General features: G+C 34.9%; 1 protein-coding gene across 5 annotated transcripts in view; it reads left to right on the plus strand.

The window, feature by feature from the left end:
- The window catches only part of LOC125645494 (serine-rich adhesin for platelets-like), a 275,270-nt gene that overhangs the window by 31,069 nt on the left and 225,325 nt on the right, over positions 1-18,876 (plus strand). For all 5 annotated transcript variants that reach the window (XM_056158057.1, XM_056158061.1, XM_056158065.1 and 2 more), the window contains exons 9-22: positions 7,157-7,219; positions 7,831-7,893; positions 9,074-9,124; positions 9,222-9,272; positions 9,364-9,426; positions 10,043-10,105; positions 11,433-11,483; positions 11,575-11,637; positions 12,249-12,311; positions 14,147-14,197; positions 14,289-14,351; positions 14,954-15,016; positions 16,686-16,736; positions 16,821-16,883. In XM_056158057.1, coding sequence (XP_056014032.1) covers positions 7,157-7,219; positions 7,831-7,893; positions 9,074-9,124; positions 9,222-9,272; positions 9,364-9,426; positions 10,043-10,105; positions 11,433-11,483; positions 11,575-11,637; positions 12,249-12,311; positions 14,147-14,197; positions 14,289-14,351; positions 14,954-15,016; positions 16,686-16,736; positions 16,821-16,883 — 822 coding nt within the window. The remainder of the gene's footprint in view (positions 1-7,156; positions 7,220-7,830; positions 7,894-9,073; positions 9,125-9,221; positions 9,273-9,363; positions 9,427-10,042; positions 10,106-11,432; positions 11,484-11,574; positions 11,638-12,248; positions 12,312-14,146; positions 14,198-14,288; positions 14,352-14,953; positions 15,017-16,685; positions 16,737-16,820; positions 16,884-18,876) is intronic.

The following is an 18,876-nucleotide window of genomic DNA, read 5'->3' on the forward strand; positions in this document are numbered from 1 at the left end:
TTGTACTGAATGAATGAGAAAAATGATTTCGTTGTAAGCGTGTTTATTGACGATGGTGTAGAGAGTTTGTACCATGGTCGGGTCATGATAAAAATAGAATTATTTTTCAAGCTTATAGAAATCTAGGTACGATTGTATACATAAAAAGGCCAAAAAAAAAATTCTCTCTATAAAATGTTTCTGGAATTAACCTTAATCAACGTTTTAAGAAAGTAAAATATATGCCAGGTATACTATGGCAAAAAAATCAGAATGATATTCCTAATTGAATAACATCATGACATCATGAATAAGACATTTCCCGCCTTTTTTTTCAAAATTAGCCTGAAAACTGTCACGTCATACAGATTATTGCACAGGAAAAGATGTACGTATTTTTCGAGAAAAATGAAAATGATATATATTGTGTATTATTTTAAGATGAAAAACATGCTTGAATATCAATTTGCTCGACGCATGCGCTGTATATTTTCTGAAAGGAAAACCACTTGAATTTGTGGATATTAGGTTTGCAAATCTATTCCTTATTTGAATACCAGAGTTTGAGCTCCAAGTGAAATCGTCGATATTTTGGGCCAAATGACTTTAGAGGGAAAACTTTCAAAACAATGTGATTGTGAAATAAATTGGTGGGAAGATAATGATTTGGAGTGATTAAGGTAGCAGGGGACAGCTTCTTTGGTTCTGAAATATGTGGGTAGGAGGTATACATCAAAGTCAGGTTATGACAGACTAATGAAAATTCATATTTCCCTTTTATGTCAATACTTGTATTTCATATTGGTGTAGTTAATAAATTAATAAATTATGACCATAAATTACATGCAATCTATAAATACTGGTTCTGGTGCACAAAACATGCTCTGAGCAGGTGCCCCTTTTTTGCTTTGCTTTTCTCTAATTTGGGCTAATCCACACCACCCCCACACCATCACAGTACCAAGCGTGGGGATTTAGACACTGTACACAATCAAGAACCCTATCTGCCCTTCTCAAAATTCTAACTCTCATATGGGGCCATCCACCTTCCCTCACAGCTACAGACCTTTTGCTGGACCCTGCATGTTTTCACCGGAATTTCTTCAGTAACTGACCACGTGTCTTAGTGTCGTATTTGCACCCATCTATATGCTAGGAATCATAGTGACACCTACATGTTGTATATCAACCTTTTTATTAAGCACTCAGCTACATTTGACATGCATCCTAAAATTATTGTATACATTTTTACACATGTAATATCACTTCAAATATGGGGTATTCCATTTTTTGAAAAAGTTGACCGGGCCTCTAGTGCGAAACTGTCCCCTGCTACTTTTAAGAATTCTGACATCTCATTTCATTGACGTCAACTCCCATTTTTGACAAATCTGACTTATTCGGAGTGAAACTACACCAATAGATCATGTCGACTGCCCTAAATGTGTACGCAATAAAATTATTAAAAAACCCTACATTTCTGTGTATGATGTTTTCGGATTTCAAACATTTCGATTGAGCATCACTGAAGAGACATTATTTGTCGAAATGCGCATCTGGTACATCAAAATTGGTACCGTATAATTTTTACATGATGTTGTCATTTTAGAGTGATGAGAGTGTTCGAGTAAGATCCCTGTGCCTAACAAATAACATTACAAGTAAATTGTATCTATGGTAAAAGTGACCTTATATGTGGTGCTATATGCTGAACATGTAACCATGAGAACCTGTGTAGAAAATGATGGATTAGAGAGAGATGAAGGGACATAACCGCTCTTAAAATCAAGAAATTTTCCCACTTCACTGTCTACTTCTTTACATACTGTATATGTATAGACCTGAAACATGCTTTCATTAAGTAAACAACTCCACAACAAGACTTTGAATACCTGTTCTTTTCTCACATTCTATTCTAGGCCATCCTAATAGTGAAAAGAAAAGATTCATGCAATTCAGACAAATGTCAAAGGGGAGGTGGCTTGTTTACAAGTACCACCCATAAATGAGAAAATGGTGTTAACTGTGTTTTTTGTGAACAAAATGTCTCTAAAATGACTTATTTCTCTATCTGCGTGTTGCACAAGTATTTTTTCATCAATATGTATCATGGTGCTGAGACGAAATGTGATCTACTGTACCTGAGAGCTGTAAATGAGTACATTTTGTTAATTACATGTAGAACATGTAAAACTACATGTAATCTATGTAAAAAGAATACACAGTATATGAAGTACCCCAAATAACATGATTTTAACCACTAAGCTGATTTACATGTACTTACATGTCACTATGATACTTGACCAGATTCTGGTTTTCCATAGTACTAAAGCATAGCTTACCCCCCTTGACTCTGTTGTCTACCATTGTGACACTAATGTGATACATATATTGAAATAAAGGGTTGTATTACATATCTAATACATTTATCTTGATAATATTAATGAAATTGACTGAATTCCATGGGTTTCAAAAAATGCCATTCTCTTAAAGGTGGCAGGGGACAGTTTCTTTGGTTTTGAAACATGTGGATAGGGGGTATACACCAAAGTCAGATTATGACAGACTAATGAAAAATCATATTTCCATTTTACGTCAATACTTGTATTTCATATTAGTGTAGTTAATGAATTATGACCCTAAATTACATGTAATCTATAAATACTGGTGCTGGTGCACAAAACATGCTCTGAGCAGGTGCCCCTTTTTTTGCTTTGATTTTCTCTCATTTGGGCTAGTCCGCACCAGCCCCACACCATTACAGTACCAAGCATGGGGATTTAGACACTATGCACAATCAAGAACCCAATCTGCCCTTCTCAAAAATCTACCTCTCATATGGGGCCATCCACCTTCCCTCACAGCTACAGACCTTTTGCTGGACCCTGCATGTTTTCACCGGAATTTCTTCAGTAACTGACCACGTGTCTTAGTGTCGTATTTGCACCCATCTATATGCTAGGAATCATAGTGACACCTACATGTTGTATATCAACCTTTTTATTAAGCACTCAGCTACATTTGACATGCATCCTAAAATTATTGTATACATTTTTACACATGTAATATCACTTCAAATATGGGGTATTTCCATTTTTTGAAAAAGTTGACCGGGCCTCTAGTGCGAAACTGTCCCCTGCTCCCTAAGTTCAAAACAATATTTGGTAGTCCGTAATTTTGTTGATTCGGATATGGTAAACAGTGTCGACAACGAAAAATAATATGATTGCCACAAGAACACGATTAAACAGCAAAATCAACAAAGTCAATTAATAGACACATAAATCTCGCATTAAAATCAACAATGCAAGAGGCGAGCGGGAGAGAAGTCTAAGGAAAAGATACTGTTATTATTTTTCAAGGTAACATAGTTTTCAAGGTCAAACAAATTAAAGGCGCAATCTAGAAATATTAATATCGCAACACAAAGAGGTATACGAATTTGAACTTATGTTTATTTAGAATGATCTTTTTTGGCTATATTTAGCTCTAAAACTTCATAGTTATTTCGGATTTCAAACATTTCGGTTGAGCATCACTGAAGAGACATTATTTGTCGAAATGTGCATCTGGTGCATCAAAATTGGTACCGTATAAGTTTTACTTTATGACCCCTGGGTCGAGGCCTCTGCTGGTGGACTGTTAGTCCCCGAGGGTCTCTACAGCCCAGTAGCTAAGTACTTCGTTACTAGCTTGAAAATACGGATGTATATTTAATTGCTGTTACAAAATTTAGAAATTCATTTCAAATTTAAGGATTATCTCCCTCATGCATAGCTCTTATCCTTGGACGATTTGGCTCCACTTTTTTGGCTATATTTAGCTCTAAAACTTCATAGTTATTTCGGATTTCAAACATTTCGGTTGAGCATCACTGAAGAGACATTATTTGTCGAAATGCGCATCTGGTGCATCAAAATTGGTACCGTATAAGTTTTACATAATAATTTAGAGGTCTAAAGATGATATATTAATAATGATATACTAGTCTTCAAGGTCAATACATTTCCCCCTTTATTATCAGTGCTTTTATAAATTTCTTTACTGGCCTTGTATCTTCTTCGATCCGACACATTAAGAAAATAGGGTGTTGTTGGGTTATATATATATATATATATATATATATATATATATATATATATATATATATACTTCCCATCTGTAACAAAATTGAGACTAAATCCTAAAATATATTCTTAATATCTCCCTCATGCATAGCTCTTATCCTTGGACGAATTTGGCTCCACTTTTTTTGGCACGCTGTTTTTGGCTATATTTAGCTCTAAAACTTCATAGTTATTTCGGATTTCAAACATTTCGGTTGAGCATCACTGAAGAGACATTATTTGTCGAAATGCGCATCTGGTGCATCAAAATTGGTACCGTATAAGTTTTACATAGTGTCCACAGCTTTGATGAAATGAATTTCTATTTGGCATGGGTCTTTGAGTTTGGAACCTAAAATAGAGATCTTGTTTTCTCTACTTATCACCTCTGCAGGTCTTGATGTTATTTCTAGTTGCTTAATCATTTAGCACTGTTTTTTTAGTTTCGTAGTGAAGTTCTTTTGCAGTGGATAGGGAGGAATTGATTTGGTACATTGAACAGTTGTTTATATTTCTGAATAACTGTTCTGATTTTGTTTCCTGAACATAAGATATGATCAGCATTATGAATCATTGGATTCTCTTATCCTTCAATAAAAGTGTCTTTGAAAAATTATATCTATGTATTTTTGACAGAGAAGCAAATGATAATTACTCTAGGTATCATATTTGTAACAAATTTGAGACTGAATTATAAAATGTATTCTTGATATGGTGTCCACAGTGTTAATAAAATAATGTTTTATGTATGGCGTGGGTCTTTGAGTTTTGAACCAGAAACATATAAACCATGCTTCAGTTTTAGACACATTTAATATTCCAGTCAATGGGTCGAATGAATATGAGTTACCGTACCTATACTGGATTCCTAAACTACATAAAAACCCTTACAAACAAAGATACATTGCTGGATCCAGTAAGTGCTCTACCAAGCCCCTATATTTGCTCCTCACGAAAATGTTAACAGCTGTGAAGGAGAAACTTCAAACTTACTGTGAGACTACATATGCCAGAAGTGGTGTTAATCAAATGTTAATTCTAAAAAATTCTAAAGAACTTTTAGTAAACTTGAAATCACAGAATTTTCCCCAAATCAATAGCATTGAACCTATGACTTTTCAACACTATACACGACCATTCCTCACGATAAATTAAAGACTAGACTTTTTGACATCGTAGACAGTTGCTTCTTCAACAAAAACGGAAAACGGAAATATTCATATCTAGTGATCAGTCATTCAAAAACTTAATTTGTTAAACACCACTCTGATTCCACGCACAAGTACTCTGAAGTTGAACTAAAAAATATGCTAGAGTTCCTCATTGACAATATCCTCGTGGTCTTTGGTGATCAGGTCTTCCAACAGTCTGTTGGAATTCCCATGGGCACGAATTGTGCTCCTTTGTTAGCTGACCTGTTTTTATATTCATATGAAGCAGAATTTATTCAAAAACTTCTACATGAGAAGAAAAAATCTCTCGCTGTGACCTTCAGTTCGACTTTTAGATATATCGATGACGTTTTGTCTATTAACAATGATAGCTTTCATTCATATGTCGATTTGATATATCCCCATGAGCTCGAAATAAAGGACACCACAGAGTCATCCACTTGTGCTTCATACGTAGATATTTTATTGAAAGTAGACATTAACGGCAAACTGACAACTCAATTGTATGACAAACGGGATGATTTCAGCTTCTCCATCGTCAACTTCCCACATTTATGTAGCAATATTCCATTATCACCTGCATATGGTGTTTATATATCTCAACTGATTTGATATGCAAGAGCTTGTTCTGGGTATAGTCAGTTTTTAAATCGAGGTAAGCTACTGACAGACAAGTTGATGGTACAGGGATTTCAACAGTCTCGATTGAAGTCAGCATTTCGCAAATTCTATGGTCGTTATAACGATCTAGTTCGTCAATACAACCTCGAATTGGGTCAAATGCTGTCTGACGTGTTTCATACCAATTGTTAAGCCGTTCTTGGCACACTGATTTGACTGCGGATAATTCCGTTTACCTGATCAGGATATGGGGCTCACGGCGGGTGTGACCGGTCAACAGGGGGTGCTTACTCCTCCTAGGCACCTGATCCCACCTCTGGTGTGTCCAGGGATCCGTGTTTGCCCAACTATCTATTTTGTATTGCTTGTGGGAGTTCTGAGATTGATCACTGTTCGTTATCTTCACCTTGCATATATCTAGTTTTCTCTATCTACCACCTCTGCGGCATTCAGGGCGTACGAGATTGAAATCGAAAACATTTGGTCTCCTATCATGATCATATTTGTCCAGACGCACGCAAACAATTTTTAGACGCTCAAAATACTTAGACAAGTTGTTACAAACAGGGGCGGATCCAGAAAATGTTCAAATTGAAATTGGACCCAAGTATGTACGTTTTCAACCTCAAAATTCGCCATTGTACTTGTATAACTACTCGGTCTTTTTCGCAAATGGCGATCTTGTAAAATCGATCAAGAATTCAGCTTGAAAAGATGTACAACGTTTACAGTTTTTCTTTGACAGCGTATTTTGGAAAATGATAAATAGATCAAAGAATTCAAGACTTGTCAATTATATTGTGTTTGAAAGCAAAGATACTGGGAATTCGCATTCATTCTGAGATTTTAAGAGTAGTCGGTCTATTTCAAATGGATCATTGTTCATAATTACAAGTAAAGGTAGAGATAATGTTGATTTCGAGTGAAAGTTATTCTTTCTTCAGAATAAAATTGTTGCATTGGAAAATGATATTATTTTTCAATTTCCAAGATATACCAGCGACTCTAAAAATGGAAAATGTTGAGGGAATCCAAGTTAATGATACACTGAAATCTATTATCAGACACAGGAAACATGATCGAAAATTCTATTTTAACTAACAGGCATCTGTATGGTAATGAATAATTCTTTACAGAGAAAGCTACAAAGAGTATCGGTAGCACGTCCACAGAGCAGAATAGCAAAACTAAGTGACATAGTATCACAAAAGGTGGAAAGGTTCTGTTGAATCCGAAACATATCAAGAAATTCCAAATTTTTGAATTTTTTCATTTTAGCTTCACAGCAAGACGAAAGCAAGGTATCACCTAATGCGGAATTAAGTGCAACCACTGTATCTGGTAATTATAACATCTACTTGAATTTGTATAGGCCTGTTATCAATCTAGTATTGTTTATGAGAAAAATAGATTATTCTGTAGAATATAAGCCACACCCTGTCTGAGGTATTTGATTGACAAATCTCAGACAAGCAATGAAGTAAGTTAGAATCTCCTAGTTAAAATCCATCAGTGGGAATTATTTCTGAAATACCTGAAAGGCTTCAATTTACATTGCTATAAAGGAATGATATAAAACATAATATGATCACCATTGTGAATCAATGGATTCTGTTATCCTTCAATCAAGGTGTCTTTTAGAGAATTCTGCATAATTTGTTTTTGCACAGAAAGAAATTATAATTGCTCTACTTCCCACCTCTGTAAAAATGTGACACTGAATCCTAAACTGTTTCTTAATATGGTGTCCAGAGCGTTAATGAAATGACTTTTTATCCATGACCTGAGTCATTAGCTTTGAAGCAGAAATAGAGATCTTTTTCTCTCTACCTACCACCTCTGCAGCATGTATGGTGTATAAGATTAAAACCTAAAACGTTTGCTATCCTATCATGGTCGTATTTGTCCGGACACACGATATCACACATCTAGACACTTTTTTTTCATTTTAGCTTCACTGCCAGGCGAACGCGAGCGGTCATCTAATGCGGTATTAAATGCAACCACTTCATCTGGTAATTATAATATCCATGTTAATTTATATAGGTCTGTTTTCAACCTAACATTTTCTATTAAAAAATTCAAGTTATTCTGGAGAATATGAACTGCCAGTTTTCTTAAGTATCTTAGACAAGCATTGAAATAACTTAGAATATCCTTCTTAATATCCATCATTGGAAATTGTTTGTAAAATACCTGGAAGGTTCTAATGTACATTGCTATGAAGGAATGGAATGATGTTGGGATTTTAATATTCTTTTTAGTTGCTTAGTATGTTTTTTTTGCAGTGGATAGTGATAAAGTGGATAGGTACATCGAAGAGTTGTCAATATTTCTGAATAACCGTCTTTATTTTGTATCTTGAATAGAAAATATAATATGATCAGCACTGTAAATCATTGAAGTTTGTTTTTATACTTTAATGAATGTGTCTTTGGAAAATTATACATATATTAATTTGACACAGAAAAAAACTAATTATTGCTCTACTTCGCATATCTGTTAGAAATTTGAAACTGAATTCTAAAATATAGTCTTAATATGGTGTCCACAGAGTTATTAAAATAAATATATATGCATGGCCTGGGGCTTTGAGTTTTGGACGAGAAATAAAGATCTAGTTCTCTCTAACTACCACCTCTGCAGCATTCAGGGCGTATGAGATTGAAACCTGAAACGTTTGGTCTCCTATCATGATCACATTTGTCCGGACGCATGTAAAGAATATCCAGACGCTCTAATACTTGAACAAATGGTTACAAACAGGGGCGGATCCAGAAAAGTTTCAAAGGGACATTTGAGCGACGTGTGTACTTTTTCAACCTCTAAATCCGCCACTGCACTTGTATAACGACTGGGTCTTTTTCGGAAATGGCGATCTTGTAATATCGATTAAGAATTCAGGTTGAAAAGCTGTAAAACGTTTATACAGTTTGTCGTTTGCAATGTTTTGACAGCGATTTTTGGAAAATGATAAATATATCAAAGAGTTGTCAATGATATTGTGTTTGAAAGCACAGATGGTTGGCAATTCTTATTCCTTCTTAGTTTTCAGAGTAGTCAATCTATTTCAATTGGATCAGAATTCATAATTACAAGTAAAGGTAGAGATAATGTTGATTTCGAGTGAAAGTTATTCTTTCTTCAGAATAAAATTGTTGCATTGAAAAATGAAATTATTTTTCGTTTTGAAAGATACACAAGCGACTCTAAACATGGAAAATGTTGAGGGAATCCAAGTTAACGGTACACTGAAATCTTTTATCAGACACAGGAAACATGATTGAAAATTCTATTGTAACTAACAGGCAGGTGTATGGTAATAAAATATAATTTTTTACAGGGCAAGGTTTAGAGACTATCGGTATCAAGTCCACAGAGCAGAATAGCAAAAGTAAGTGACATAATATCACAAAAGGTGGAAAGGTTCTGTTGAATCGGAAACATATGAAGAAATTCAAAATCTTTGATTTTTTTCATTTTAGCTTCACAGGAAGACGAAAGCAAAGCGTCATCTAATGCGGAATTAAGTACAACCACTGTTTCTGGTAATTGTAACATCTACTTTAATTTGTATAGGCCTGCTATCAATCTAGTATTGTTTATGAGAAAAATAGATTATTCTGGAAAATATAAGCCGCACCCTGTCTGAGGTATTTGATTAACAAATCTCAGACAAGCAATGAAGTAAGTTAGAATCTCCTAGTTAAAATCCATCAGTGGGAATTATTTCTGAAATACCTGAAAGGCTTCAATTTACATTGCTATAAAGGAATAAAATAAAACATAATATGATCACCATTGTGAATCAATGGATTTTCTTATCCTTCAATCAAGGTGTCTTTTAGAGAATTCTGCGTAATTTCTTTTTGCACAGAAGGAAATTATAATTGCTCTACTTCCCACCTCTGTAAAAATGTGACACTGAATCCTAAACTGTTTCTTAATATGGTATCCAGAGCGTTAATGAAATGACTTTTTATCCATGACCTGAGTCATTAGCTTTGAAGCAGAAATAGAGATCTTTTTCTCTCTACCTACCACCTCTGCAGCATGGACGGTGTATAAGATTAAAACGTAAAACATTTGCTATCCTATCATGGTCGTATTTGTCCGGACGCACGATATCACAAATCTGAAGACTTTTTTTTAAATATATATTAGCTTCACTGCCAGGCAAACGCGAGCGGTCATCTAATGCGGAATTAAGTGCAACCACTTCATCTGGTATTTATAATATCCATGTTAATTGATATAGGTCTGTTTTCAACCTAACATTTTCTATTAAAAAAATCAAGCTATTCAGGAGAATATGAGCTGCAAGCTTTCTTAAGTATCTTAGACAAGCATTGAAATAAGCTAGAATATCATTCTTAATATCCATCATTGGAAATTGTTTGTAAAATACCTGGAAGGTTCTAATGTACATTGCTATGAAGGAATGGAATGATGTTTCGATTTTAATATTCTTTTTAGTTGCTTAGTTATGTTTTTTTGCAGTGGATAACGATGAATTGGTTAGGTACTTCAAACAGCTGTCAATATTTCTGAATAACCGTTTTTATTTTGTATCTTGAATAGAAACTATAATATGATCAGCATTGTAAATCATTGGATTTTGTTTTTATCTTTTAATGAATGTGTCTTTGGAAAATTATACATATATTGATTTGACACATAATAAAACGATTATTGCTCTACTTCGCATATCTGTTAGGAAACTGAATTCTAAAATATAGTCTTAATATGGTGTCCACAGAGTTATTAAAATAAATATATATGCATGGCCTGGGGCTTTGAGTTTTAGATGAGAAATAAAGATCTAGTTCTCTCTAACTACCACCTCTGCAGCATTCAGGGCGTATGAGATTGAAACCTGAAACATTTGGTCTCCTATCGTGATCACATTTGTCCGGACGCACGTAAACAATATCTAAACGCTCTAATATATACTTGGACAAGTTGTTACAAACAGGGGCGGATCCAGAAAAGTTTCAAAGGGACATTTGAGCGACGTGTGTACTTTTTCAACCTCTAAATCCGCCACTGCACTTGTATAACCACTGGATCTTTTTAGCAAATGGCGATCTTGTAAAATCGACTAAGAATTCAGCTTGAAAACGGTAGAACGTTTACAGTTTTTCGTTTGCAATGTTTTGACAGCGTTTTTTTTTTTTTTTGAAAATGTTAAATATATCAAAGAGTTGTTAATTATATTGTGTTTGAAAGCACAGATGGTTGGCAATTCTTATTCCTTCTTAGTTTTCAGAGTAGTCAATCTATTTCAATTGGATCACTATTCATAATTACAAGTAAAGGTAGAGATAATGTTGATTTCGAGTGAAAGTTATTCTGTCTTCAGAATAAAATTGTTGCATTGAAAAATAAAATTATTTTTCGTTTTGAAAGATACACCAGCAACTCTAAACATGGAAAATGTTGAGGGAATCCAAGTTAACGGTACACTGAAATCTTTTATCATACACAGGAAACATGATCGAAAATTCTATTGTAACTAACAGGCATGTGTATGGTAATGAATAATTCTTTACAGGGCAAGGTTTAGAGACTATCGGTATCAAGTCCACAGAGCAGAATAGCAAAAGTAAGTGACATAATATCACAAAAGGTGGAAAGGTTCTGTTGAATCCGAAACATATGAAGAAATTCAAAATCTTTGAATTTTTTCATTTTAGCTTCACATCAAGACGAAAGCAAGACGTCATCTAATGCGGAATTAAGTACACCCACTGTTTCTGGTAATTGTAACATCTATGTTAATTTGTATAGGCCTGTTATCAATCTAGTATTGTTTATGAGAAAAATAGATTATTCTGGAGAATATAAGCCGCACCCTCTCCGAGGTATTTGATTGACAAATCTCAGACAAGCAATGAAGTAAGTTAGAATATCCTAGTTAAAATCCATCAGTGGGAATTATTTCTGAAATACCTGAAAGGCTTCAATTTACATTGCTATAAAGGAATAATATAAAACATAATATGATCACCATTGTGAATCAATGGATTCTGTTATCCTTCAATTAAGGTGTCTTTTAGAGAAGTCTGCATACTTTCTATTTGCACAGAAAGAAATTATAATTGCTCTACTACCCACCTGTGTGAAAATGTGAGACTAAATCCTAAACTCTTTCTTAATATGATGGCCAGAGCGTTAAGGAAATGACTTTTTATCCATGACCTGAGTCATTAGCTTTGAAGCAGAAATAGAGATCTTTTTCTCTCTACCTACCACCTCTGCAGCATGTACGATGTATAAGATTAAAACGTAAAACATTTGCTATCCTATCATGGTCGTATTTGTCCGGACGCACAATATCACACATCTCGACACTTTTTTTTAATTTTAGCTTCACTGCCAGGCGAAAGCGAGCGATCATCTAATGCAGAATTAAGTACAACCATTTCATCTGGTAATTATAACATCCATGTTAATTGATATAGGTCTGTTTTCAACCTAACATTTTCTATTAAAAAATTCAAGCTATTCTGGAGAATATGAACTGCAAGCTTTCTTAAGTATCTTAGACAAGCATTGAAATAAGCTAGACTATCCTTCTTAATATCCATCATTGGAAATTGTTTGTAAAATACCTGGAAGGTTCTAATGTACATTGCTATGAAGGAATGAAATGATGTTGGGATTTTAATATTCTTTTTAGTTGCTTAGTTATGTTTTTTGCAGTGGATAGAGATGAATTGCTTAGGTATATTGAACAGTTGTCAATATTTCTGAATAACCGTTCTTATTTTGTATCTTGAATAGAAAATATAATATGATCAGCATTGTAAATCATTGGATTTTGTTTTTATCCTTTAATGAATGTGTCTTTGGAAAATTATACATATATTAATTTGACACAGAAAAAAACCCCGATTATTGTTCTACTTCGCATATGCAAGGTGAAGATAACGAACAGTGATCAATCTCATAACTCCTACAAGCAATACAAAATAGATAGTTGGGCAAACTCGGACCCCTGGACACACCAGAGGTGGGATCAGGTACCTAGGAGGAGTAAGCATCCCCTGTTGACCGGTCACACCCGCCGTGAGCCCCATATCCTGATCAGGTAAACGGAATTATTCGCAGTCAAAATCAGTGTGCCAAGAACGGCTTAACAATTGGTATGAAACACGTCAGACAGCATTTGACCCAATGCGAGGTTGTATTGACGAACTAGATCGTTATAACGACCATAGAATTTGCGAAATGCTGACTTCAATCGAGACTGTTGAAATCCCTGTACCATCAACTTATTTGTCAGTAACTTACCTCGATTTAAAAACTGACTATACCCAGAACAAGCTCTTGCATATCGAATCTGTTGAGATATATAAACACCATATGCAGGTGATAATGGAATATTGCTACATAAATGTGGGAAGTTGACGATGGAGCAGCTGTCCGTTAGAAATTTGAAACTGAATTCTAAAATGTAGTCTTAATATGGTGTCCACAGAGTTATTAAAATAAATATCTATGCATGGCCTGGGGGCTTTGAGTTTTGGACGAGAAATAAAAATCTAGTTCTCTCTAACTACCATCTCTGCAGCATTCCGGGCGTATGGGATTGAAACCTGAAACGTTTGGTCTCCTATCATGATCACATTTGTCCTGACGCACGTAAAGAATATCTAGACGTTCTAATACTTGGACAAGTTGTTACAAACAGGGGCGGATCCAGAAAAGTTTCAAAGGGACATTTGAGCCACGTGTATACTTTTTCAACCTCTAAATCCGCCACTGAACTTGTATAACCACTGGATCTGTTTCACAAATGGTGATCTTGTAAAATCGATTAAGAATTCAGCTTGAAAAGCTGTAGAACGTTTACAGTTTTTCGTTTGCAATGTTTAGTAACTTTTTTTGGAAAATGATAAAAAAAATCAAAGAGTTGTCATTTATATTGTGTTTGAGAGCACATATGGTTGGCAATTCTTATTCCTTCTTAGTTTTCAGAGTAGTCAATCTATTTCAATTGGATCAGTATTCATAATTACAAGTAAAGGTAGAGATAATGTTGATTTCGAGTGGAAGTTATTCTTTCTTCAGAATAAAATTGTTGCATTGAAAAATGAAATTATTTTTCGTTTTGAAAAATACATCAGCAACACTAAACATAAAAAATTTTGAGGGAATGCAAGTTAACGGTACACTGAAATCTTTTATCATACACAGGAAACATGATCGAAAATTCTATTTTAATTAACAGGCATATGTATGGTAATGAATAATTCTTTACAGGGCAAGGTTTAGAGACTATCGGTAGCAAGTCCACAGAGCAGAATAGCAAAAGTAAGTGACATAATATCACAAAAGGTGTAAAGGCTCTGTTGAATCCGAAACATATGAAGAAATTCAAAATCTTTGAATTTTTTCATTTTAGCTTCACAGCAAGACGAAAGCAAGGCGTCATCTAATGCGGAATTAAGTACAACCACTGTTTCTGGTAATTATAACATCTACTTTAATTTGTATAGGCCTGTTAACAACCTATTATTGTTTATGAGAAAAATAGATTATTCTGGAGAATATAAGCCGCACCCTGTCTGAGGTATTTGATTGACAAATCTCAGACAAGCAATGAAGTAAGTTAGAATCTCCTAGTTAATATCGATCAGTGAGAATTATTTCTGAAATAACTGAAAGGCTTGAATTTACACTGTAATAAAGGAAAAATATAATATGATCAGCATTGTGAATGATTGGATTCTGTTATCCTTCAGTTAAGGTGTCTTTTAGAGAATTCGGTATAATTTCTTTTTGCACAGAAAGAAATTATAATTGCTCTACTTCCCACCTCTGTAAAAATGTGAGACTGAACCCTAAACTCTTTCTTAATATCGTGTCCCAAATGTTAATGAAATGACTTTTTATCCATGACCTGAGTCATTAGCTTTGAAGCAGAAATAGAGATCTTTTTCTCTCTACCTACCACCTCTGCAGCATGTACGATGTATAAGATTAAAACCTAAAACGTTTGCTATCCTATCATGGTTGTATTTGTCCGGACCCACGTCATCACCCATCTGAACACTTTTTTCATTTTAGCTTCACTGCCAGGCGAACGCCAGGGGTCATATAATACGGATTTAAGTGCAACCATTTCATCTGGTAATTATAACATCCATGTTAATTTATATAGGTCTGTTTTCAACCTAACATTTTCTATTTAAATTTTCTAAGCTATTCTGGAGAACATGAGTTGCGAGCTTTCTTAAGTATTTTAGTCAAGCATTGAAGTAAGTTAGAATATCCTTCTTAATATCCATCATTGGAAATTGTTCCTTAAATACCCGGAAGGTTCTAATGTACATTACTATGAAGGAATGGAATGATGTTGGGATTTTAATAAAGTTTTGTTGCTTAATTAAGTTTTTTTCCAGTGGATAGAGATGAATTGGTTAGGTACATTGAAAAGTTGTCAATATTTCTGAATAACCGGTTTTTTTTTTGTATCTTGAATAAAAAATATAATATGATCAGCATTGTAAATAATTGAATTCTGTGTTTATCCTTTAATCAACATGTCTTTGAAAAATTATACATATATTAATTTGACACAGAAAAAAACCCCGATTATTGCTCTACTTCGCATATCTTTTAGAAATTTGAAACTGAATTCTAAAATGTATTCTTAATATGGTGTCCACAGCGTTATTAAAATGAATATCTATGCATGGCTTGGGTTTTGAGTTTTGAACCAGAAATAAAGATCTAGTTCTCTCTAACTACCACCTCAGCAGCATTCAGGGTGTATGAGATTGAAACCTGAAACATTGGTCTCCTATCATGATCACATTTGTCCGGATGCACGTAAGCAATATCTAGACGCTCTAATACTTGGACAAGTTGTTACAAACAGGGGCTTATCCAGAAAAGTTTCAAAGGGAAGATTGAGCCACGTGTTTACTTTTTCAACCTCTAAATCCGCCACTTCACTTGTATAACCACTGGGTCTTTTTCGCAAATGGTGATCTTGTAAAATCGATTAAGAATTCAGCTTGAAAAACGGTAGAACGTTTACAGTTTTTCGTTTGCAATGTTTAGCAGCTTTTTTTGGAAAATGATAAATAAATCAAAGAGTTATCGATTATATTGTGTTTGGAAGCACATATGGTTGGCAATTCTTATTCCTTCTTAGTTTTCAGAGTAGTCAATCTATTTGAATTGGATCATTATTCATAAATACAAGTAAAGGTAGAGATAATGTTGATTTCGAGTGAAAGTTATTCTTTCGTCAGAATAAAATTGTTGCATTGAAAAATAGAATTATTTTTCGTTTTGAAAAATACACCACTGGGTCTTTTTCGCAAATGGTGATCTTGTAAAATCGACTAAGAATTCAGCTTGAAAAGCTGTAGAACGTTTACAGATTTTCGTTTACAATGTTTTGACAGCGTTTTTTGGAAAATGATAAATACATCAAAGAGTTGTCAATTATATTGTGTTTGAAAGCACATATGGGTGACAATTCGTATTCATTCTTAGTTTTCAGAGTAGTCAATCTATTTCAATTGGATAAGTATTCATAATTACAAGTAAAGGTAGAGATAATGTCGATTTCGAGTGAAAGTTATTCTTTCGTCAGAATAAAATTGTTTCATTGAAAAATAGAATTATTTTTCGTTTTGAAAGATACACCAGCGACTATAAAAATGGAAAATGTTGAGGGAATCCTAGTTAATGGTACACGGAAATCTTTTATCAGACACAGGAAACATGATATAAAATTCTAATTTAACTAACAGGCATGTGTATGGTAATGAATAATTCTTTACAGAGAAAGCTATAAAGAGTATCGGTAGCAAGTCCACAGAGCAGAATAGCAAAAGTAAGTGACATAATATCACAAAAGGTGGAAAGGTTCTGTTGAATCTGAAACATATCAAGAAATTCAATTTTTTTTTCATTTTAGCTTCACAGCAAGACGAAAGCAAGGCGTCATCTAATGCGGAATTAAATGCAACCACTGTATCCGGTAATTATAACATCTACTTTAATTTGTATAGGCCTGTTATCAACCTTGTATTGTTTATGAGAAAAATAGATTATTCTGGAGAATATAAGCCGCACCCTGTCTGAGGTATTTGATTGACAGATCTCAGACAAGAAATGAAGTAAGTTAGAATCTCCTAGTTAAAATCCATCAGTGGGAATTATTTATGAAATACCTGAAAGGCTTCAATTTATATTGCGATAAAGGAATGAGATAAAACATAATATGATCAGCATTGTGAATCAGTGGATTCTGTTATCCTTCAGTTAAGGTGTCTTTTAGAGAATTCTGTATAATTTCTTTTTGCACAGGAACAAATGATAAGTCCTCTACTTCCCACCTCTGTAAAAATGTGAGACTGAATCCTAAAATGTTTCTTAATATGGTGTCCAGAACGTTAATAAAATGACTTTTTCTCCATGACCTGGGTCCTTAGCTTTGAACCAGAAATAGAGATTTTTTTCTTTCTACATACCACCTCTGCAGCATGTACAATGCACAAGATTAAAAGTTTCAAAGGGAAATTTGAACCACGTGTGTACTTTTTCAACCTCTAAATCCGCCACTGCACTTGTATAACCACTGGGTCTTTTTCGCAAATGGCGGTCTTGTAAAATCGATTAAGAATTCAGCTTGAAAATATGTAGAACGTTTACAGTTTTTCGTTTGCCATGTTTTGACAGCGTTTTTAGGTCACCTGAATTCATTCAGGTGACCTATTGCTGTTTTTTTCCGTCGTCGTTCGTCGTCCGTTAACATTTGAACATTTTCAGCTTCTTCTCTGAAACCCCTGAACCAATTTCAACCAATTTTGGCATATAACATCTGTGGGTGGAGGGGAACAAAAATTGTGAAATTCGTGGTCCCTGCCCCCCTGGGGCCTGAGGGGTGAGGCAAACCATCAAAATGAGTGTAATTTTAAAAAATCTTCTTCTTTACTCCTGGACATCAAGAAGCCAAACTGTGGGCATAATTATAATGAGCATTGAGCCCTCTACCAAAATTGTGAAATTCATGGCCCCTGGGGCAGGGGTTCTTGTGTTAGGGTGGGGCTCTATTGGTCATATAGTGAAAATGTAGAAATTCTTTGAAAATCTTCTCTCTCTCTGGGTATTAAATAGACAAACTAATAGCATGGTAATGATGAGCAAGGATGCCTCTTTATACCCCCCCCCCTCAACAAGTTGTGGGGGGGGAGGTACACTGGAATCGGGTTGTCCGTCTGTCCGTCCGTCCGTCTGTAGACGCAATGGTTTCCGGGCTCTAAAGCATTATCCTTTCCACCTACCGTCACCATATCATATATATGGACTACCCATGGAATGAAGATGTTCCCTATCGGTTTTGGGGTCAAAAGGTCAAAGGTCAAGCACACTGGACATCGAAGTAGCAATATGGTTTCCGGGCTCTAAAGTGTTATCCTTTCCACCTACAGTCACCATATCATACATATGGGCGACCCATGGGATGAAGATGTTCCCTATCGATTTTGGGGTCAAAAGGTCAAACGTCAAGCGCACTGGACATTGAAGTAGCAATATGGTTTCCAGGCTCTAAAGCGTTATCCTTTCCACCTACAGTCACCATATCATACATATGGACTACCCATGGGATGAAGATGTTCCCTATCGATTTTGAGGTCAAAAGGTCAAAGGTCATGCGCACTGGACATCAAAGTAGCAACACTCAGAAAAGAGGTAGTTTATACCTATTACCAATACCCTTTAGGAGATTGGGGTAAGCGGGGGGTATTCTTAGTGAGCATTGCTCACAGTACCTCTTGTTATAAATTGTGAAATTCATGGCCCCTGGATCAGGGGTTCTGGTGCTAGGGTGGGGCTCTATAAGTCATATAGTGAAAATGCATTATTTCTTTGAAAATCTTCTTCTCTGTCCTTGGGTATTAAGTAGACAAACCAATAGCATGGTTATGATGAGCAAGGATACCTCTTTCAAAATTGTGAAATTCATGGCC

This window comes from Ostrea edulis, chromosome 1 (assembly GCF_947568905.1).
Source record: "Ostrea edulis chromosome 1, xbOstEdul1.1, whole genome shotgun sequence".
In the NCBI taxonomy this organism is placed as follows: Eukaryota; Metazoa; Mollusca; class Bivalvia; order Ostreida; family Ostreidae; genus Ostrea; species Ostrea edulis.